The sequence below is a fragment of the Nannobrachium achirus genome, assembly GCF_963921795.1.
Source record: "Nannobrachium achirus genome assembly, chromosome: 19".
In the NCBI taxonomy this organism is placed as follows: Eukaryota; Metazoa; Chordata; class Actinopteri; order Myctophiformes; family Myctophidae; genus Nannobrachium; species Nannobrachium achirus.
This window is the reverse complement of record NC_137826.1, coordinates 53,990,236-54,013,437: the sequence shown is the minus strand read 5'-3', so window position 1 is coordinate 54,013,437 and position 23,202 is coordinate 53,990,236. Positions and strand designations below refer to the sequence as shown.

General features: G+C 43.4%; 2 protein-coding genes across 3 annotated transcripts; both read right to left on the bottom strand.

Moving 5' to 3' along the window:
• Nucleotides 1-428: 428 nt before the first annotated feature.
• Nucleotides 429-13,083, bottom strand: LOC308305135 (lysosome membrane protein 2-like). 2 transcript variants are annotated; one of them, XM_080749826.1, is made up of 15 exons: nucleotides 13,006-13,083; nucleotides 12,832-12,915; nucleotides 10,976-11,027; nucleotides 10,807-10,893; nucleotides 10,099-10,185; nucleotides 8,774-8,928; nucleotides 7,337-7,484; nucleotides 5,853-6,044; nucleotides 5,128-5,219; nucleotides 4,695-4,814; nucleotides 3,886-4,064; nucleotides 3,140-3,258; nucleotides 2,692-2,765; nucleotides 2,535-2,586; nucleotides 429-910 (listed from the first exon to the last, which is right to left on the bottom strand). In XM_080749826.1, the coding sequence occupies exons 3-15, from the start codon at nucleotides 10,988-10,990 to the stop codon at nucleotides 680-682; spliced, it is 1,551 nt and encodes a 516-aa protein (XP_080605952.1). In that variant the 5' UTR covers nucleotides 10,991-11,027; nucleotides 12,832-12,915; nucleotides 13,006-13,083; the 3' UTR covers nucleotides 429-679. The 2 variants fall into 2 exon arrangements, with proteins under 2 accessions (XP_080605952.1, XP_080605953.1); XM_080749827.1 differs by lacking the exons at nucleotides 12,832-12,915; nucleotides 13,006-13,083 and having other exon boundaries at nucleotides 10,976-11,225.
• A 97-nt stretch (nucleotides 13,084-13,180) lies between these two features.
• Nucleotides 13,181-21,364, bottom strand: LOC308304048 (lysosome membrane protein 2-like). Its single transcript, XM_080748609.1, has 8 exons — nucleotides 21,204-21,364; nucleotides 19,206-19,360; nucleotides 18,610-18,757; nucleotides 17,015-17,209; nucleotides 16,550-16,641; nucleotides 16,234-16,353; nucleotides 14,863-15,080; nucleotides 13,181-13,369 (listed from the first exon to the last, which is right to left on the bottom strand). The coding sequence occupies exons 1-8, from the start codon at nucleotides 21,348-21,350 to the stop codon at nucleotides 13,185-13,187; spliced, it is 1,260 nt and encodes a 419-aa protein (XP_080604735.1). The 5' UTR covers nucleotides 21,351-21,364; the 3' UTR covers nucleotides 13,181-13,184.
• Between the last annotated feature and the right edge of the window lie 1,838 nt (nucleotides 21,365-23,202).

The window sequence follows — 23,202 nt, the reverse complement described above, 5'->3', positions numbered from 1 at the left end:
GCTGCTGTGATAGGAGAAGAATATCAAATGGAACCCAACCACCTTAAAAACCATTTTATATATCCCTGCTCTGCCTGCACGTAACCGTGATGCATGAAAACTGTTTTCACCTACATGTTATGTTGTTTTCACGTACATATTTTGTTCTGATTGTATTGTATCGTGTACACTTCTGCTTTGGCAGTGTAAACGTATGTTTTCTCATGCCAATAAAGCCCTTTGAATTGAATTGAATTGAAATTGCTAGAGGAGGCTTTAGCCCCCCCTGGTGAAGGCTTAGCCCCCCTAAGCCCCCCTCCCCTCCCCACAAACCAAATATATGAAAAATATTTAAGGAATAAACACATAAAATACATTTGAATATGTGAAAGACAATTGACTGACTTATATGTAAACCATACTATGAAATCATATTTTTAATGTTAGAAAGCATCTTCAGCATCACAAAAAACTCTCTAAAAACGCTCTAAAAAAGCCAGCCGTCCCATAGCCCCCCATTCACAATTCTCCACTGCTTCACACGTCTTACCAATTATACTAATTAAGGCTCTGTTCTATTTAGTGTAGCACAGACAGTGGTCAGCAGCTCAAATGATACAAAATCTTTCTACAAGTGTTATCTCTTATCCTGGTAATACATGGGATCCGTCTGTCAGACTAGTGTTCTTGTTCAGCCACGCTAGACATCTTTTCTCATGTTTCTAAATGTTTCGTGAGAGTGTGTGTGTGTGTGTGTGTGTGTGTGTGTGTGCGTGTGCGTGTGCGTGTGCGTGTACGTGTGTGTGTGTGTTGGTGTTTGTGTGTCTGTGTATCTATGTGCATGCACAGGTGCAGTGCAATCTTTCTCCTTCTCTGTCCCTAACAGCTGCGTCCTCATCTGGGATGCTGACTCATCATCGATGGTTGACATCTAGGGAGATAGAGAGACATGGATGTTGATCTACCTTAACACTCATTTACTACCTCACCGGATAATCCTGAGAAAAGGCCTATGTTCCAGATCTCCGCCACGCCCGATAGACCTGAGAATTTAATATGCTTTAATCGCTATAAAACTTTAAAAAGTATGATCGCTGTTTATCGTTAATCGGGCTCTAATCACCCGCAGAAAAGTGCTTCCGGTCTGATTTCCAGCATGAGGTTTGATTAGGTTTCCGTATCCGGTCGGGGGCGGGACCAAAGCGCAGCTACCGTTAGCTATCATGTAAACAGTACCAAACGGTGCTCAGAGATGGAAGCCTCTTTTTTCCAATGGGATTTTTATTTATTTATTTGAAAGCTGTAATCGGGTGTACACAGGCCTGGTGCATGATCCATGCACAGATCGTGCGCGATGTGCACGCACGCGCCCACGTTAAAAGGTAAGGACAACGTGGCAGACAACCCCGACAGTCGATGTTTTAAAAGACAGTGTATGTGTTTAAAGGAGCACTTCACCCATTTTCAACCATGTCTTCATATACTGTAACGCACTGGTTCCTAAGCACTGGGTAGGGACCCATTTGTCAGGTTGCGGACAGATTTTTGTGGGTCCCTGCATTTTTGTTTTCCTACATTTTGTTTTTAATTATTATTATTTTGAAACATTTAAAAAAAAAAACATTCCCAAAAAATCTAAAATGTTCATGAATTAAGAACACAAACTAAAACCTTTTTCAATAATCTCATGAAGAAATCTACGAAAATTCCATGAATTAGAAACCAAAATGTTTAAGAAGTGAAAATAGCTGATCTACAAGCTCACAATGCGGCACAAAGCGACGCGTTGTGAGCATGTAGATGCAGTCGATGCAGTCCTATGTCTGGTTAAATCCATTTGTAGGTGTTACGGCTACTAATAACCCCAATAGTTAAAAGAGCCGGTAGGCTAAGCATGGGAGATTAAAAGACTTGTATGACGCGCACCTTAAAACACTCACATCCACAAATCGTTCATAAGTTTAAAAATGCTTTACTAGAATTCTCAGTGACACCAGTTATTACAATTATGCGATCAAAATAATGTAATAAATATGTGTATGAAAAATAAGTTAATAGCCTTGAGCAAACAACAATGAAAGTGCGATTTAGAGCTATAGAAAGTGCGTGTGCGGTCAACAAAAGTTTTCTCCCCCAGCTCACCCTATACCTCCAAGGACACCACAAGCCTTGAAGGTGAGCATGGGAGAGATGCCTTTTGTCAACTCTGAGGAGAGACACTCCCACAAAATGAGGTGCCAATGGGTGCCTCCACCAAATAGCCAATTAATCAATTAATCGAATGCCCAAATACCAATTAACCCAGTTTGGCTCCTACAGTAGGGTTCAGGGTGAGAGAGAGAAAGGGAGGCAGGCACCGAACCGAAGCGACTCGACCAGTGTGGCGCCGTTGCCATGTCTGCTAATTACAAGCGACTCTGGGCTTGATTTCAGTAAAGTTGCTTGTAAAAAAAATAAAACAAAACTTCCAGTATGTTATGGTAATTAATTTGCAGGAAGAATTCCAGAATTCTAGTGAAAACATGCTCCGTCTGTTTCAGGGATTATCTGCCTACCTCACTGACGAACATGATGGGGAAAACGGTCTCGTTGATGTACTTTGTTTTCCTGTTGGGACAGAGAAAGGTCAAAGGTCAGGGAGGATTGTGAGGTTCAACGTGCGGCAACAGGAAGCACATGCAGTACAGCGACAGTGATGTGAGTTGAACTTACGGGAAGCCTTGAATCTTTTTCAGGATGATATTGAGCTGAGTTTTCTTACGGGTACGGATGGGAACCCCCGTGGTCTGAAGACACACACAAAGAGCACTTATTTTTACATTATGCCCTCCTACTCAGTAAAAATAGGCGCCACTGGTGACTATGAAAGAAAATAGCTCATCTATACAAGCTCATAATGTTTTGCAGCTTGACTCATAGTGAGCTTGGCTATTTCTGCTATTTGATGTACAATGAAGTACATTGGGTGATTTAGCTACATAATACAAAAGGCAAGTGGATGTAACAATCATACTGACATGGAAACATGAGTCATGAAGGACAGCTTTAAACAAACAGAATAAAGGCTTTAAATCGTATTCCATGATAGACCTAATCATCTTGGGGTCATCAATACTTCAGTCTAAACGATACAAAGTATGAAGTGGCTCTCAGTTCATACCGGCTCGATGTCCAGGTATGACTCATGCTCTTCCTTGTTGGGCTTCAGCCCTTCAATGGCCTCGATGTATTTGGGGTCTGCCTGGTAGAAGTGGGGGAGAGACATCACCATAGGATGACCTGGTAGAAACAAGGTGAGTTAGGACAAGTTTACAGAAAAGCCCAAAGCAATGCATTGAATTCAGTTTAACTTGATCCATGCAAAAACAATGAATTTGAGTTTCAACTTTCAGTTTCAAACATGGTTTCCCACTAGCCCTGAATACATGACGGTCATATACATGACCTGAGAACCAGGGGGGTATTCGTGGCTCAACGGTTTGAGCTACAAGCGTCGGATTTCAAAAATAAAGTGCTTACCCAAGTCTCCTTTTACTCAGAAATGACACCGTTCAACGAGAATTACACGCCGTTCCCGGATTGTTTAATAAAAAGCATTTTTATCCTTGTATTTCCTGAATTTCCCCCTCTAGTGGAGAGTCGCGTCATCGCATCATCTCCGTTCACTACAATGAACGACCGGAGATGACGTGACTGTCCACTAGAGGGGGAAATACAAGGGAAAACAGGATAAAAATGCTTTTTATTAAACAATCCGGGAGCGGCGTGTAATTATCGTTGAACGGCGTCAAATCGAAGTAAAAGGAGACTTGGGTAAGCACTTTATTTTTGATATCTGACGTTTGTAGCTCAAACCGTTGATGCACGGATACCCCACTGGTTCTCAGGGCTGGGTTTCCCACCTACCTTCTTGGCAGACACTGAGGTCTAGCAGCCCCGTGCCCAGGCAGGTAGAGCCTGGCACGCAGAAGCCCAGGTTGGCAGGGTTCTCTGTGGGGCTCTGCAGCACTTCCACCGGCGGGGCAAAGCGGAACGCCTGGATGCCTTTCACCTCCACGTCCTCCACATAGCTCACATGGATGGACCTGAGGAGCAACAGAGAGGATGTATACTAGAGTCTACGCTAGGGAATACATGTAACACACATTAAATGCCCAAAGAGGTAGGCAGCAATTGTGAATGCTGTCGATTCAAATATGTGGGGAAAAAAGTAACTATAAGTTGCCATTCTCATAAGAAGGCCAGGGCTCCACTGGGGGCGTTGCGTTGCTCTGCGTTGGGACAGCTTCATTGACGCCGTTGCGTTGACGTCTGACCGGCTCCACCGCAGTGGCTGTGAGGTATTCATTCTAAATGGCAATAGCCCATTTCCAACACAACATGAAAATCACTTTCAAACAGGAATAAAACTATTTGTGACTGACCTGAATGTTCAGGTTGTCACACAAACAGCAGAGAGCAGCAATGCACCACTGAACACTTTGTTTTGTCATGATTATAGCCTGTTGTGTTTATACATAATGTTATCAAAGAAGACCACTGTAATTACATAAAAGAACATGCTAGGACTTTTGGGTTAGGGTTATCTAGTCACCCTTGTGAATGACGTGAATGGATAGCCAACAGCAGAAAAGGTTGAAAGTAAACTAAACACAGTTAAAGACGCCCACGTGTGCACCTCCACCGCCAGAGGTCAGGTCACTGTGCAGCTCTACCTGCAGAGATCAGGGGAGAAGACGTAGAGCAGCTCCTTCCTGGAAAGCAGAGGGTGGAAGACGCTGCCGTCAGTGCCGTTGATCATGTTGCTCTGATTGGACGACCACCACGTCATCTCCCTGTTGACCAGCGTAAAACAATACATATCAAAGGCTTGGTGTAGATAGATAGATAGATACCTTTATTATCCCAAGGGGGAAATTTAGTTTTCCAGTAGTAGCAAAGCAGTATACAGTTATTTACAAAGTTACAGAGATGTAAGAAAGATAGATAAGAGGGTAACAGTGTAACAGTGTTGACCAGTGTAAAACAAGACATATCAAAGGCTTGGTGTAACAGTGTTGACCAGTGTAAAACAATGAATGAATGAATGAATGAATGAATGAATGAATGAATGAATGAATGTGAAAGCAGGCAGACAGCGCTCTCTACCTCAGGCCGTTCCATGAGTCAATCTTGCCATGATCCATGTCGTTCTGCTCCCCGGTGTGAAAGACAAACTCTCCTTCGTGAGTTCCATTTTTCTATGGAATGGAGACACCAGATTCAGTGTGACTGCTCTAAACAGCTAACCCCTAGAGGGAGGGCGAGTGCCAAACTGCGGCCGTCCCTCGCCCTTACTGGACCCCTAAGAGACACCACATTCAGTGTGACAACCAATCAGCAAAAGTTGGTGGTGATCTGTGGTAGGGACACAAACAAGTCCCCGTGCAGGACTTTCATGTTGTCCATTTAGCCAAAATATTTTACTCAATACCTCCACGATGTTTACATTTTCAAGTATTCAGATCAATCGATTGATCAATCAGTCAATCATCAATCAATCAATCAATCAAAGCTGTGGCTGCTCAGTCGTTTTTGTCTTTTGACAATTTTCACAAGTAGGTTGGGGTCTAAATGATGTGTGAATAGTATTTTTAGTATCAGCATGAATCCAATCATATTTCTCCATGCTCACACATGCATCCTTCCTTTTCCAAAGTTCTCCTCTCTATACAGATATTCAGGAAAGCTCAAGGGTCTACATACTCTACAATGGTACAACCTGGAGAGTTATTTTAACTCTGGGGTGTTACTTAACTCTCAGGAATTAAATTCACACTCGTTGATTTCACAGTGCACTTCATCTTCACATCTCCCTAAATGCTGGTCCTCACCTTCCACATGAGGCCAAAGTGTTCCTCCACCTCAGGCCTCGTGATGTGCAATTTAGACAGCAGGGGGTCCTTGTAGCCCCACAGCAGCTTGTGGACGGTGTGCGTCGTGAAGATGTCAATGCCCAGGTTGTTCATCCACATTGACAGAAAGGTACGGTGCATGAAGGAGTGCATCAACTCATTCATCACATACTGGGAGCGGAGGAGGAGAAGAGACAGATGGAAAGGAAGAATAACAAAGGAAGCAGCACAGAAGCAGGCATGAAATACAGAGAAGATATACACAAGTGTAAAATCTAACTATAATCAAACTAAATGATGCAAATATCTGCTTGCATGCGTGCGCTGCGTGCGTGCGTGCGTGTGTGTGCGTGCTATAACCACCTTCCTCCTCTTCGTTGCAGAGTAATCCTTAACTTGTTCTATGCTAAAACAAGAAGGAGTCCGTGCTGCAGAACTGATGATTTAATAACAAAAATATATTCCAAATAAACACGTGAACAGCCAGGGTTCTATCTTCTGTATCACTCGTAAACAAATAAAAAGAAATCACGGCTTGTACAAATGCGTGGCCACACTTTTCTCTCACTGAACAAAAAGTAAACACCGCACCAAGCATATCCCATAATACCCCTCTGCAGCCCGCCAACTACTTCAAGGCATACTTAAAGGCACATACCTCTGGCATAGTGTACAGTATAGTATAGGGTTACAGTGCACACCAGTACATGTGCATATCTGTCCTTTGCGCATCTCGTTAACCGTGCGACTGGGCATGGTGCATCGCAGAGGGCCAGAAGGAGTCGATGCAGCTGGTACAGTATGTGAGGTCTGTCGGATCAGCAGCTGTTCTCGCAAAAATATACAACCGAAATATGGGGACTGCCCCATAGGGCGAACTCCCGTTGGGTCGAACAGCGTCGGCAGGTTAGATAATCACCCGCGAGCGTCGGCAAGTTAGATAATCACCCACATCACGGTTACTGAGGTTAGATTTAGGGTTAGGGTTAGAGTTAGGCATAGTTTTACTGAGGTTAGGATTAGGGTTTGGGTTAGAGTTTGGTGGTCGATCCAAAGGGTGTTCGAACTAATGACATGTTACCCCGAAATATACGTAGATCTAAAACCTCACAAAACGCGTAAATAGGGCTTAAGGGCAAGACCACTTCGGTAGAGGTTTGGGTTGCGTAGTTACCTTGCCATGACTCCAAAGGTGGGCAAGAACAATAACTTCTCCATTGACTAGAAATAGATTATTTAAAGAATGCCCGTCATTACCAAAGTGGTCTTGTCCTTCAAGTTGTTTGAAAAACACAAGACTGTGCGAGTGTGCTCACCTCCATGCGTGTGTGTGTGCGCTCTTGTGTACGTTAGTATGCGCTTGCGTTTGTGTGTGGGGGTCTCAGCTTCTCTCAAATATCCCTCCATGCACAATAGTTTGGGAAGGAAGCAACTGCACTAGAAGTCAATGCATGATGTCTCACCACGATGGGCATGTTGACCGTGGTGATGAGGTCAACCTCTGGGTCTCCACGCGACTTCTCTGGGACAAAGACAAAGATTTTGTGGCTCCGGGCGAAGATCTTGGTGCCATTCTCCAGGAATGTCACGTTCTCCCACTGCGTGTATTCTCTGAGGAGCAGGAAGAAATGGAGGGGGGTCAGGTTTGGTGAATAGTACTATGTAACTATGGCATTATCAGGTCCCACATAATGATAAAGTTACACGTTTAAGCAATAACAATAATCCTTCCATAAATGTATAGACTCAGGGTCTGTTAGCAGCTGCAGTTAATACGTGTAGTAGAGTTAGAAATGTTAGTAATGTAAACAAAGACACGTGGACAGGAACTGTTGTTGGTGTTTGTCTCTACATGAATTAATGCAGAATACTGATCTATTTAGGTGCCCCCTCCTCTTCTACCAGATGGGCAGTAATGGCTCAGGGGTAGAGTCTCCCGGCATGTGCACTTAAACCCCTCCAACTGATCCAAAATGCCGCGGCACGACTGGTCTTCAACATTAAGTTCTCACATGTCTCTCCCCTTCTCCGCAGCCTCCACTGGGTCCCGATTGCGGCCCGCACGGAATACAAAACACTGATGCTGACCTTCTGATGCTGACCTTCAATGCTGACCTTCAAAGCAGCCAAAGGTTTTTTCTTTACGGATTTTATTGTTTTTTCTAGATAGATATTCATTTGCATTTGTTATATTGCTGTTGATGTACTGACATATTATCTTGTTTATTATTGTGATGTGTTATCTGCTTAATGTAAGTCGCTTTGGATTAAAAGCGTCTGCTAAATGCCTAAAGAACTGTAAACTGTAAACTGTAGAGAAACCGTCTTGAACGCGGAGGGTTCCCGACGAGTGAGAAATAGCAGTGAGAAATAGCAGATATACAAGTTCACAGCGCGGCACCGAGTGCCGCGCTGCGAGCTTGTAGATCTGCTATTTTTGAAAAAGTCATGAAAATGTGTGCAAATCTTTGAATGTATTTTCAAAGCGAACGTTTGTAACTCAAATTTTGCTTCTAGGTGGTCCCTGGAACTAGATATTTTGAGATGGGGGTCCGTGGCCAAATAAATATCATTTCGGGGGTCCTTCACATGAAAAGGTTTGAGAACCACTGACATAGTAGTCTCCCAAGAACAGATTAACTGAGCTCCAGTTAAGTGAAGAGGACCTTTTCTTTGACGATGGCTGGCCAGATTGTCTTAGAAGGATTCAAAAGACACTTATAGAATCGGGTCAAAATTCTAATTTTCACAATTTTTCAAAAATAGCAGATCTACAAGCTCGCAGCGCGGCACTCGGTGCCGCGCTGTGAGCTTGTATATCTGCTATTTTTCAATAGTTAAAGCATAAAATAATGAAACACAAAATGTGTACCCGTTCTGAATTAATACGGCCATGGTACCTGTAAGTGTAGGGCCCGATCTGTTTGACGGCCGCCTTCCCGCCAGCTAAGAACACCTCAGGATTGGTCACGTTGAAGAAGTAATACTGCAGGTGAACAGGAGGAGGCTTCTTCCAGGCCTCAAACACGTGGCTCTTCTCCGTCAGAGCAACTTCCTGTGAGAAAGATCAACAATGATATTTTCGATTTGGTCGAGATGGTGGCAGCATTGAGTTTGAGGAAATCAATACGCCAGCATCTGGCTGAGTCAGGTTAATCCTACGGTGCAGAGCGGTGAAAGTAGGATTTAAATGCCAACGCATATGCATATTTATTCTTTTATGTCCTAGTTTTGTGTGTGTGTGTGTGTGTGTGTGTGTGTATGTGTGCGTGCGTGCGTGCGTGCGTGCGTGCGTGCGTGCGCGCGCGTGCGTGTGTGCGCGGGCGTGTGTGTGTGTGTGTATTTTAGGATTGTCAACATACATCAGAAATTTGAATATTGGTCTTTAGAAAATTGGCTAAAATCTAGAATATATTTGTTTGTTATTATTATTATTATTCCAACAAGCAGCAGTAAGTTCGCCCGACGACAACTCCAAAAGAATTACACGGCTGATATCTGCGTCCGCTTACGCCACTCGCGGAACCGCCCACTTCACGCAAAGCATTGTGGGAAATGGAACCGATAAGTATAAGGAACCGACGAGGCATATTCCTTAAAGACCCAATGAAATGACTATTTTGGGTATTTTATTTTGAAGTTTCAGTTTGAAAAGGAAGCCTGTGTGTTTCTGAACCTATCCGAGGGGACCAGCCCTTCAGGCGATGGGATTTAAAATCTGAGTAATGTGAGTAATGGGAGCCAGCAATGGGAAACAAACAGGTGAATGTAATCAAAGGTTCATTTATATTCAAAAACTCTATCTATGTCATCACTTTTTGTGTTTCTGTTCACAGGAAGTAATTAAGAATGGCCTATTTAGGGACCTTTGATATAAATATACACAAAAATTGTTTATTTTCTATTTTTTTGGCATCTAGTGTTAGGTATGGTCATATTATCACTACAGATATGCTCTAAAAGTGTGAAAAACATGTTTTTGATTTCACCCCGTCTTTAACTATGTGAACGAGGCCTCAAACTTCAAATAAAAAATGGCAAAGAGAGCAGATCGACATCCACAATGTGGATGGCTTTAATTTAGATAAACAACAAACAGTTAAAATATGGAGATAGGAGGTTTCTGCCGGGCAGCAACGATATCCAAAGTTCTGGTCCACTCAGAAAACACTTCATGTGGACATTATGGCCCCTCATAGTTTTTATATTAGTTATCCAATGTTACATTATGGTGTCCATCTGTTGTCTCCCTCTCGGCCTCTAACAGCTGCGTCCTCATCTGGGATGCCGACTCCTCATCGATGGTTGACGTCTAGGGAGAGAGAGGAGACGTGTCCATTTACATTTTTGTTTGTTTTTATATACTGTACATATGTTTTGTCAAAGAACAACACAATTACAACTCTCGCCTGCAAAAAGCATTGTTAAAGGTCAACTTCGTTATTTCACAACAGGAGTTCATATTTGAGATTGTAATTAGAGAAAAGAAAAAGTGAGCGTTAAAATGTTTTCATTTACTTCATTCTATCGTTTTAGCACGTTTAGCGTTCTAAAACGTGGGGCATGCGTACGCATGGGGGCTTGTGTACAAGTGGCTAAATATGTCTTTTTAGACACAATAAGCCTGCAATTTCTTTATTGCTATTTACAGTAACCCCAAAAGTCACATCTGTCCATGAAAGATTGCAGTGCATCTTGGGAATGGGCTTATTCTGTGTAAAAAGACATATTTAGCCACTTGTACGCATGCCCTCTGAAATCTAAATCATTAATATCTCTAAAATGATAGAAAGGAGTAAATGGAACCATATATTTTGAGATGGGGGTCCGTGGCCAAATACATATAATTTTGGGGGATCTTCACGTGAAAGAGTTTGAGCACCATAGGTTTTTCAAAGTCCTCATAGTTTTCATATTAGTTATCCAATGTTACATTATGGTGTCCATCTGTTGTCTCCCTCTTGGCCTCTAACAGCTGCGTCCTCATCTGGGATGCCGACTCCTCATCAATGGTTGACGTCTAGGAGAGAGAGGAGACATGTCCATTTACATTTAGTTTTAGTTTTTATATATATATTTTGTCAAAGAGAATATCTGCCTACCTCACTGACGAACATGATGGGGAAAACCGTCTCGTTGATGTACCTTGTGTTCCTGTTGGGACAGAGGTAGAGAAAGGTCAGCAGGGACGTGCTGGCCATTGGGAAAAGCGGGACACCTCCCGAACGGCCGGTTCATTCCTGGCCGGTCCAGGCCGGCCATTAGGAAAAAATTAAAAATAAAATGTCGGCTGGGCGGCCAACAAAGTAAATCGTCACTGTCGGGCAGAAACCAAACCTTTTATCTCCAAGTTTCAAATTTGTAATTCTTTTCGCAAAGCAAAGCCCTGCTTCATCAAGGCTGTCGCACATAGTGAAAACAGCCGATCTACAAGCACACAACGCCTCGCGGTGCGAGGCGGTGTGTGCTTGTAGATTGGCTGTTTTCACTAGTTTAAATCATTTTTAACATGATAAATACAAAACAAATGGTTTTGGACGTACAAGGTTTCCACCCGACAACAACGATCAGGGAGGATTGTGAGGTTCAAAGTGCTGCAACAGGAAGCACATGCAGCGACAGTGACGCGGGTCAGAGTTGAACTTACGTGTAGCCTAGATAATGTTTCAGGATGATATTGAGGCCCTGTCTATACCTAAAAAATCCCCGGGCGTTTCTGACTTCGTTTTGAAACCTATACGCCTCCACACGGGCCCGTGTAGAAAAATATGTGTGTCCACACGGTATTATCAAAACGCTATAAATCCCTGTCTGTGCGTCACCGAAGCGGGTGGCCGCGTACCCCTGCTCTCATGCAATCATTGCAGCAGCTATCTATCTATACTATAGGCTATGCATCGTCCAAGTTTCACAATCTTCACACTTTAACATGCACAATTGCTATTTAAACATTCATTTAATATAAATTCGCGAACTATTTCTAGAGCAGGAGAGGAGAGGAATCGTCGAGAGTGGTGCGCTCTCTCTCTCTCAGCATTAAACGAATGTAACTCTATCAATTTGAACATCGTGGTCAAGCTAGCATCACTTTGTATTGAGAGAGAGAGTGTGGTGCGCTAACTCTATCAATCAGAGAGAGAGAGAGAGAGAGAGAGGGGGGGGGGGGGGGGGAGAGAGAGAGACAGACAGACAGAGAGAGAGAGAGAGAGAGAGAGAGAGAGAGAAGCAACTACAGACGGACTTTCTTTTTGTGCTTTCTGATCGTGGAAATAATTTAAAAAAGGAGGCACATGCCGACGCCGTGAATAATCAACATATTCTCACCTTCAAAGCGTCAGACAACTGTGAGAATGGGCTGGAATAATGCCTGCATGCGTGCATATGTCTCCATTATGCTTGAAATCATTTGATATTGGCATTTGATATCCAAACTTTGACAAAGAGAAGAGGCAGGCGCGTCGCGTCAGATATGCTCCGTTAACAAGACGAGGGCTGCATCTCGTTATTGATAATGAGCACCTTATCGATCCGGCTTATTGAGCCGGTGGAATTCAGAACATAACTGTTATCTTTTGCAACTGTGAGTTCGTGGCTGTCCAGTGACCACCATCTATGAAGATGACATTTGACAAGAGTAACAAATATCATTCATTAGGGCTCCATCCCTAAATAAGACAGCTGAGCTCTCTAATGTTAACATGGCGTGAATGCGCTCATAAATATGGATATTCTACAGAGACTACCATGGGATTCTCTCATAGCAAGGAGGAGGAGGCGAGGAGCACAAGGTGACGTAAGCATGCAAGCAAAGAACTTCTCCGTTTACGGTGTCCACAAGGCAAAAGAAATACGCCCGGGTAACAAAAATGCACTGCAGCCGGAGTTTTGGAAACTATTCGGCTAGTCCTCCGTTTGCATGCGTTTGCATGTGGACACCCATGTGCGTTCGTGGCTCTACCTCCCCGGGGATTAAAAATCCGTTGTCGTCTGGACAGGGCCTGAGCTGAGTTCTCTTACGGGTACGGATGGGAACCCCCGTGATCTGGAGACACACACAAAGAGCATGCATTTAAATCCTTTACACTTGTGAGCTTGTACATTTTGACGTACAATGGAGTATCATATACAGTACCAGTAAGACGCCTAAGGGCCATCTGTCTTGGCCATATATTGCCTGGCGTTGCCAGCCTCTATCACACACTTCCTTTTGGGAAGAGAGTCTGGGATTTCAGGAAGAGCTTTCATTTCTGGGGTTTGCCGCAAACCATGTGCTCCAAGAATACCAGGTTCAAGTCCTAATCCCACATAGAACTAATCATGTGGAGTCATGAATATTTGAGTCTTATGATACAAAGTTACCGGCTCGACGTCCAGGTATGACTCATGCTCTTCCTTGTTGGGCTTCAGCCCTTCAATGGCCTCGAGGTATTTGGGGTCTGCCTGGTAGAAGTGGGGGAGAGACATCACCAGATCCTGTTCCAGAGACGCCAAAAAAGCTGACAAAATAAAAACACAATGACCATTATACTGTATAGTGGATCATGAAATGTACACATTATTCTTGATACAGGACAGTGGTTCTCAACCAGTGGTCCTTGAGGGGGTTCCTGGTGGTCCCCAGCTAAATGATGGTAACCAAATGGACCTTAGATATTTAACTCTTGAGAGTGTACAATGAAACCAAATGGACCCGAGTTAAATTATTGTTAAGCATCAGCATTAGTTAATTAAAGAATTGTTATTTTGATCAACGTTTGCCTGTTATCTCTATGGCACCACATAGAGATGTGTGGACAAATTTGTTTTGAATGATAAGAAAATATCAAAGTTTTTTTTTTCTTTTTTTGTAAATAACCTTATACTGCTGTGCTGCCTCTGGTTCAACTGATTTCCCCCCTTGGGATAATAAAGGTATCTATCTATCTAAAGGCCCCTCCATACTTCGACAGAACCGAACTTTTCGGTTGAAAAATAAACTTTTTTATTTTTTATCTTTTCCGGAAAAAAAACGTCGGATGTTCATACTTCGCTCCTGTTCGGAGGGTTGGCACGTTGGAAGTTGGAAGCGGTGGCACGTACCGTATTGTGAATTTGTGGAGGTTATGGAGGAGGAGGACCCAGGAAGACGAGGAGGAAATGTTAGAGGAGGCAGAGGAGGAGAAGGATTTTGCCCTGCTTTGTGCGGCTGAGGGGGAGGCGAGCACATCTAGCCGGCGGGGGTATGTCCGCCGCGTGTATCAGACTCTCGTTCAGGGGATGAGGGGCAATTGGGCATGGACGAGGAGAAACATTTTGAAATAATAAGTATGTCTGCCAGTCGTTTTGACGACCTTCTGCGCCGTGTTGCGCCGCTCATTGAGCATGCACCGACACACAGTACAGTAGTTTTCGCGGGTTGCAAAGCAAAAACAAAAGCAATACAGTAGCCTCGCGTCACCAGGCTTTCCAATGTACAGTACCTGGGGGGGGGGGGGGGGGGATCCAACCGACCAATCACGTTTGCCGTTTCACCGAACCTGATTTCGGCGAGTGACAACATCTCGTTGTGCAAATTTCAGAACTATTGTTCGGAGAAAAAGCATTCCAGAACTTTCGAGGAATTACATTTTATAGTTGAAAAGGACCTTTTGACCGAAAACGGCGGTTTCGGTCAAAGTATGGACAGGCCTTAAGTGACATCACCACTGGCATCACCAGGAATGCTGGTCCCTTATTGGCTGTTAATGATGACGTTGCCAGAAATGCTGGTCAGTGATTGGGCTCCGGGCTTAAACACACACACACACACACACACACACACACACACACACACACACACACACACACACACACACACACACACACCTAAACCTAACCCTTGCTGGCGCTAGTAATAAATATAAGGACTATAAATATTTATAATATACATTGTGGGTTAGTAATGAATAGCCTGAATGTATGTCAGTATAAGAAGTACACTGTGGGTGGTGGATAGATAATAAATATGAACCTTTTCTTCCAAGGGAGTTTCTGCAAACGCTGAGGGCGAGCAGGCCCGTGCCCAGGCAGTCGCTGTTTGGCGTGTCCCTACAGGAAGCGCTTGGCACGCAGAAGCCCTGGTTGGCAGGGTTCTCTGTGGGGCTCTGCAGCACTTCCACCGGCGGGGCAAAGCGCAACGCCTGGATGCCGTTCACCTCCACGTCTTCCACATAGCTCACATGGATGGACCTGAGGAGAAACAGGAGAGTAATATGTGATTTATTGTATTCTCTTTTTTCTTTTTTTCCCTTGTCTGTTAGTGTCCTTTTGTTTGTCTGTCCTTTTCTACATATTAATCCTTACAAAGTATTGTATTGTATTGTATTGTACTAGTAAAGCCTCAATCAGAGTCGGCTCCACAGTGGAAGGCTTCCTCCGCGGAGCAGTCTTTTTGAGTCCTAAAACTACAACGTTACGCCATTCTTCGCGGTGGAAAGCTCTCCACCGCGAGTCCCGACACATCTCTCTGTTTTTACTATCAGACAGATAGGCTCTTCCCCCCGTTCACTGATTGGTCGACCTGGACCAGTCAGTCACGGTGAATAGGACTCCACCGTGACGGACTAGGATGGCCTTCACTTATTTTCTGACTTGAGGTGGAAAGCTTTCCACCTCAAATTTGCGGTGGATAGCACTTCACCGCAGACTCTGATCGAGGCTTTAGACGCCTCAAGGCGACATGCGACCTCGCCCTTGGTAGCGCCTATTCTTGGCCATCTGGCCAGTGATGTATATCGGAACCAGTTACCCATATATGGAGACCCCTGGTACCCATATATAGAGATCCATGTACTGTATATGGAGATATGCTGTGAGAGCCCAAACATGCTAGTGAATATGACGTCTATGACATCTGACATCATACCCTTTTATGCCCATACATGGAGATCCAGCCACACAGATATGAGCTGTCTTGGCCATCTGTCTTTGCCATACACATTCTGTTAGTGTGGTATGTGGCCCATGTGGCCTCCATATATAGGCATTCCTATATGAAGTCCTGTAAGGTATGGGCTTAATATTGATGACATCAGGGAACTTCACATATGGGCACAAAAGGGGATTCTGTTAGTGTGACATCACAGTGAAGCCAGGGCGCGATGTCAGAGCGGCAAACCCATTCTGTTTCATTCTGACAAACGCATAGAACCACAGTGTCAGGCGTGACCGACAGACAGACATACACACATACGGACAAGCTGTGACCGCTCCCATACTAATATTACTTTTGTATTTATATGTTTATATTACAAAATGACTACACCAGGGAGGAAAAAGGCCAGGATCGAAAGCCCAGGTGTGCACCTCTACCTGCAGAGGTCAGGTCACTGTGCAGCTCTACCTGCAGAGATCAGGGGAGAAGATGAAGAGCAGCTCCTTCCTGGAAAGCAGAGGGTGGAAGACGCTGCCGTCAGTGCCGTTGATCATGTTGCTCTGATTGGACGACCACCACGTCATCTCCCTGTTGACCAGCGTAAAACAAGACATATCAAAGGCTTGGTCTAACAGTGTTGACCAGTGTAAAACAAGACATATCAAAGGCTTGGTCTAACAGTGTTGACCAGTGTAAAACAATATTTTCTTATTATTTCATTAATTAATTAATTAATTAATTCATAAATAAGTAAACAAAAAGGGAGCGAGACAGGTCTCTCTACCTCAGGCCGTTCCATGTGTCAATCTTGCCATGATCCATGTCGTTCTGCTCCCCAGTGTGAAAGACAAACTCTCCTTTGTGAGTTTCATTTTTCTATGGGATGGAGACGAGACACAATGTTCAGTGTGACTGCTGTAGCAGAGACTTACTGACATGCCCTTCGGCCAATGATTTTGTCCTCCGGGAGTAAACGAGTGAAAGTTTTCTGTATTTGGTCGGCTAAAGGCGCCTCCCATAGGAATGGAGTACGAAGCAATGTCTTTATTACTATTTACAGTAACATACTAGACCACATACAGTACGTTGCATTAGCCACTTGTATGCATACCCCCACCCACTGAAATCAAAATCATTAAAATCGCTAAAATATGAACCCAAAGTTGTCCTTTAAATCTCAGGAATTCAATTTACAGCTCTTGATTTTACTGTGTAGTACCTTCACATCTCCCTAAATACTGGTCCTCACCTTCCACATGAGGCCAAAATGTGACTCCTCGAAGTCACGGTTCGTTTTGCTGAGTCCAGTCATCACAGGGTCCTCGTAGCCCCACAGCACCTCGTGGACAGTACGTGTCATGAAGATGTTAAGATATTTACCATAAAGCCAGGTAATAGCATTTCGAGCAAAGAAGCTGGAGCAATAGGTGGAACTCATGATTAACTGGGGGAGTGGAGGGGGAGAAGAGAGAGAAGGGAGAGCAACAAAGAATAAGATTAGGTAGAATGTCCTGCTATACGGAGCTGGATTTTTCATATATCCCAGTTTTTCAGATATCCACATAGAAAAATATCTAGGTCCACACGAGAAAGATATCTAGGTCTAAAATAATCAGAGTCCACAGGCCTCCACTGAGGAACAAGCACACACACACAGTAAAGTCTTAAGAGATATCCGGGTACCGTGTCTACACGGATCCAGTGAATCGGATATTTTTCAATGTCTTCACTTATTTATCCGGTTTAAAAAATATCCAGCTTCGCGGCCGAAATATCCAGCTTCACGTGGCTGCAAGCCCCAACAGCACTAGCTTCAGAAATATCCAGCTCTGTGTAGCCATGTGACAGAATAGATAAACCTTTATTGGTCCCAGGCAGGCCGTTTAGCATTTTCCGAAGTAGCGTGTGTGCTTCTAGGCTGAAAGATCTAGGAGCACACAAATACATTTAGGTGATTCACGATGAAAGGTTCTCAAAAAAAGTGTTTTTCTTTAATAAAATATAAGGTCAATGAGGAGGCATTTATAAGCGAAATTATTCAATTTATTTGAATATAAAACATACAGTAGGTTTTCAAAGTGAATCTGTGTGCACAGTGCAACTGAGGTAGTATCAAAACACCAAGTTAAATTCTCTAAAGAGTGCAGAGAGAATAATACTGTAACACGTATTGTCAGTTATCAACCAGTAATCCTATCCGGGGTACCTTGCACGGGGCCTCGCATTTTTCCCTGACACCTCTGCCTAAACGTACTCCAAAGGTTGTGCAACTTTGCACACACATCACAAAAATTACGTATTTTAAAATTCGCCAAAGTGGCCTAATGGCTCAATAGTGCTCCCTACAACAATGGCACGGCCCCACTATACGGTTTCACCTACAGCTACACACCTGTATCATGTAGTATGGACTTACAAAAAACTCTCTTGGCACCATGTCCGAAAACCAAACAGGAAGTCAGCCATTTGTAATTAGCGACCGAGCACTGCACAGTAGTGCAATGCCCTATTTGTAATGGCAATGTTTATTCTCCTCCGAAATGGGAAAATGAGGGCCTAAACGTACTCGAAAAGATGTGCAACTTAGACAGATCTGTGTTCACATGACTATAGAGGTACCGATTTGCCTGATGTTTGGACAAAACTAGCATTTTATGTTTTGGACAAAAATGGCCTCCTGGTGGCGCTATGAAAGGCAGCATAATGCACTGCAGAGGGAGTGTGTGTGCGCCCGATTATTAACTGACGGACGGACACGCGGACAGGCGGACACAGGGTGCAAAACATTATATACCGTAGTCTCTGCCATGCCTTTCGACCTGGCGGAGACAACAAATGTCTCACCACGGCGGGAATGTTGACCGTGGTGATGAAGTCAACCTCGGGGTCGCCGCATGACTTCTCCGGGACAAAGACAAAGATTTTGTGGTTCCGGGCGAAGACCTTGGAGCCGTTCTCCAGGAGTGTCACGTTCTCCCACTGTGTGTATTCTCTGAGGAGCAGGAAGGGATGATAGTTCAGGCTTGGAGAAATATGTACTAGCCTAGCAGCCTCGCATAGCCAGACAATATCCCACTGTGTGGGAAAGACTTGGAAAAACTTCAAATGGATTCTATTGGGTAGACTTAAAACCAATCAGAGTAGCCCCATAAAGCCACTTTGGAACGATACAAACACAGTGGAAACAGCAACAGTGATATACCCTCCCCTACAACCAATTAGAGTAGCGCAAGGATTATACTTATACTCTGAATGCTGAATGCTTCAGTTGATGCTGTAGGCCACTGTTTTATACTCTTAATGTACTATTTTTAGTTGTATCATGCTGAAAAAAGAAATTGACACATTGGTATCGGAATAGTATTCAGTATTGAAATATCCGCGAGTTGCAGGTATCAGAATCGGATTGGGAAGGAACACAATATTTGTAACATGTCTACCTGTAAGTGTAGGGCCCGATCTGTTTGACAGCCGCCTTCCCTCCAACTAAGAACACCTGGGGATTGGTCACGTTGAAGAAGTAATACTCCAGGTAAACAGCAGGCGGCTTCTTCCAGGCCTCAAACACGTGGCTCTTCTCCGTCAGAGCTAATTCCTGTGAGAAAGATAAAGAACAATGTTCAGAGATACAAAGGCATCCTTTCCTGTCCGGAAAATATTGAGGGGATGGACAGTTAAAGGGATATTACACTTTCAAAACTTTTTTTTCGTCTAATCAGGCTTGTATGAACACCCTGAACAGTTTTTAATTTGCTTCATTCAGTATTTAGATATTTGATGTAAATGTTACCACCTCCAACACGCCCAGGCCCTCTCCACATACACACCCATTGTAACTTCAAACTCCATTTTAACCATGAAAGATTCATCAAAAACACCCATTATTTTTTCTGGTGACTCATACTACCCTCCTAATACGTGAGCAGACCGTGTTTTTTCAATAACCTTTTTCTTTTATTTTTAATAATTCTTTGGGAAAATGGAAAACATTAAATACAATAATATTTTATTGAAAATAAATGAAAAAAGTTATTGAAAAAACACGGTCTGCTCACGTATTAGGAGGGTATTATGAGTCACCAGAAAAAATAATGGGTGTTTTTAATGAATCTATCATGGTTAAAATGGAGTTTGAAGTTACAATGGGTGTGTATGTGGAGAGGGCCTGGGCGTGTTGGAGCTGGTAACATTTACATCAAATATCTAAATACTGAATGAAGCAAATTAAAAACTGTTCAGGGTGTTCATACAAGCCTGATTAGACGAAAAAAAAGTTTTGAAAGTGTAATATCCCTTTAAGTACAGTAGTTAACCTCTTGTTTTATGTCTGGTCGTCTTCATGCGTGGTGATCAGGGTTGCGATTGCACGACCTACGGTTCAAGAGTTATACATTGTACCAAAGTGACTGTTACAGCGCCACCACCAAGGCTGATGTTCCTAGTGTGAGTGCTGCATAAGGCTGCGATAATGTAGAGGACACCGGTTTGTGTGCTGTTTTGAAATAAATATTTCGGAGTAGCCTACAAGCAAAAAGAGAAAACATTTCCAAAAAATGTCCTCATGTTGGTGCTACTGTATAACAGGCCTAATTGAAAGCATGGCTTGTGGTGGACATTTTTATCAAATCTATATTTTTGCCATGGACAAATGAAGTGAACACTAATATTACCAGAAACACAAGAAGAGCTATAGCCTTAAATTACCTTTACATGTCTGTATCTTTGTAACTGAGAGTGCACAAATGGAACCAAATGGACACAATTATGTGTGTACTCTCAGAGTTATGGGGGCCCTTAAAAAATAAATTGTTAGAGAACCAGGGAACCACTGTCCTATAGTGGACTCCTAATATGCCATACATACTTTCATAATCAATCAGTGTCATAGATATTCTGAGGAAAACCTGGAGACTGACAAATTGAAAGACAAGTTCAAATGTGCCACGGACAAGGGCCAAGTCTTGCTACGGACAGATTTGTCTGTGTACGGACGGACATATTGACGACCCCTGCAAACGATTGATCGATGAAAGAATCCAAGTGACTGAAATCAGTCATGTGTCAACATTGAGGACTTTAGCCCATGAGTGTTACTGTAGCACAGTGGTTCTCAACCTTTTGCTCACAACGCCTCGCGTTGGGAGGGGTTTGGGGGCATGTAGATCTGCTATTTTCACAATTTCTGCCTCTAATATTTGACAATTTGGCCAAAGTTTATTGTTTAATTTGTCATTTCTTTATTAGTTATTAAAAAGTCCTTAAATTGTCACTTTAGAAATGTGCAGATACCCGCTATACACTTTATATATGTTGGTTTGTTTACTGTTGAGTGAGGAAACAATGTTTCACATTAAGTGAATAATCTGGGGACCCCCCCCAAAACAGGTTGAGAACCACTGCTGTAGCACAATAACAGCTAATAGCAGCTGCCAACTCACCCTTTTTAATCGTCCGTGGCTCCTGGTCTGGAAGGACAGGGAGATCACCAGGCTGGTCCCCACCATCATCACAAGGAGAACACACACTCCAACGGCACACCATCTCCAAGACATCTTGACCCGACAGCAGCGTGATGAGGCTGTCATTCAAAGCTAGTTTGTGCAGCACACACGGCTCTGAGAAGAGGTGGAATCAGTCAATAATGGAACTGATAACACCACATGATCAGAGGACAGCGGGGGAAGATGACTCAGTGGGATAAAGTTGACCCTTCCCCTCTTCATTTTTCACACGTCAGGATAAGGATGACCGCTTATGTGAAAGCAAATGTATACAGATCTAAAAATACGTATCCTACATGTTGGTGGTTTGAATTGGTTTGTAATGCCAATATTTCACTCATTCTGGAATGATGATTTGTGGAAGAGAGATAATATGCAGGGCAGCAGCAGGCAGTGGTGAGTACAAGTCTAATCCATTCTGCTCATCACCAGAAGTCACAAACAATACTGTATGTATCCACCTGTTTCCGCGAGAATTTACTGTAGCATTATGTGTAGGACACTTCCGGTTAACAGCAGACATACAAGCTCACGTCGTGTCGCAGATGCAACCGCGAGCTTGTAGATCATTCTCGGCTGCGACGCCGGAAACTGCCGTACACCTTTTCTGCACAATGCACGCCGGGACGTGGGAAAGTTGTGGATACAGTATGTCACAGGTTTATGCAGCATAGCTACAGAGAGTTGAAGTTCATTATGATAGTGAGTGTGAAGCATAGGCACAGTATCGCATATATAGGCTACTGTAGGCTACACAGTGATGTAACAAGTACTAGTTTTTGTTTACTTAAAGCTATACTGTGTAAGTTGCTCAACTGGTGGTCTGTAGCAGTATAGCAAACCGCGGTCGCGTTTGCTTTTTTCGTCCGTTTTTCGCTCGCGGACCGGGCCGTCAGACCACCGCGTCCGCCTCGCCTCGCCGAGACGCTTTCAATGAGGTCTCCCGTGTCCTTCTACGAGCAGCGGTTGGGGAGTTACATGCTAGACTCCTCCAGTGTAAACACTGCAGTGTACTTCCTGAAGGCGTGTTTCCTAAACCCACCAGAGAGCCCGGCATTGTATGTTCTGCGCTGTGATTGGCTGGCAGTGTATAACCCTCGCTGTGATTGGCCGGTAGTGTGATGACGCAATTTTTGCGCGAAAACCGGTCCCGGGCAGGGATCATAGAAAACATATAAAGAGAAGGCTTTAGAAGCTGAAAATAACGGAGTGGGGGTTCTAAAACTTTAGCGATTTAACAGCTAGGACCATTTTAAGATTTGTTTTATAAAAAAAGTTACATGGTACAACTTTAAGTAAAAGTATCAACAATATTGTAGAAATAGTATGTAACCAGTACAAGTTACTTGAAAGTGCACCAGCAATGGTGTCAAAATCGTACTACACCAAAAGTAGAAGTACTCATCATGCTGAAGGTCCCATTTAACAACTTTTCAAATATCAAAATCCTTTGAATATAGCAGATTATATGCTTGTAGATCATCTGTTTTCAAATCGCCAAAGTATATTGCAATGAAGTGGTTTTGTAATAATAATACTAATCTACAAAGTAACTAACTAATATAAAAATGGCGAATATTCCAGTAAAGTAAAAAAAAAAAAGACCAAAAAAAATGCACAGTACTTGAGTAAATGTTACTGTCCACCACTGTGTTTACAAATGCAATTCCAGGGTGAACGGAATGTAAACAAGACGCGGTTAAGCCAGGACAAAGTTTCACAATCACTCATCTGGTCATGCACACACTTCCAGTGGATTTCAGGTGATGTGCTAGTTACACATTGTTCAATACGAAGAACCAGATGGCTGCTACAGTGGCTCCAAATGAGGGCCAACTAAAACCTATGCAACAGCAACTGGACGCAGCACACAAGTCAAAATATCATTGCATTGTGTCAATTTACTTAAGTAACCAATGGGACTAATTGAGCCACT

Bases quoted from the DNA above. Each gene is read 5' to 3' on its own strand.
- LOC308304048 (XM_080748609.1), bottom strand. From the start codon at position 21,350: ATGACAGCCTCATCACGCTGCTGTCGGGTCAAGATGTCTTGGAGATGG. The intron at 18,758-19,205 runs GTAGACATGTTA...CCTGCTCCTCAG, and splicing joins ATCGGGCCCTACACTTACAG to AGAATACACACAGTGGGAGA. The intron at 16,354-16,549 runs GTAGAGAGACCT...GCTGGTCAACAG, and splicing joins GACACATGGAACGGCCTGAG to GGAGATGACGTGGTGGTCGT.
- LOC308305135 (XM_080749827.1), bottom strand. From the start codon at position 11,074: ATGGCCAGCACGTCCCTGCTGACCTTTCTCTACCTCTGTCCCAACAGG. The intron at 10,186-10,806 runs GTAACATTGGAT...CTCTCTCCCTAG, and splicing joins CAACAGATGGACACCATAAT to ACGTCAACCATCGATGAGGA. The intron at 7,485-8,773 runs GTACCATGGCCG...CCTGCTCCTCAG, and splicing joins ATCGGGCCCTACACTTACAG to AGAATACACGCAGTGGGAGA.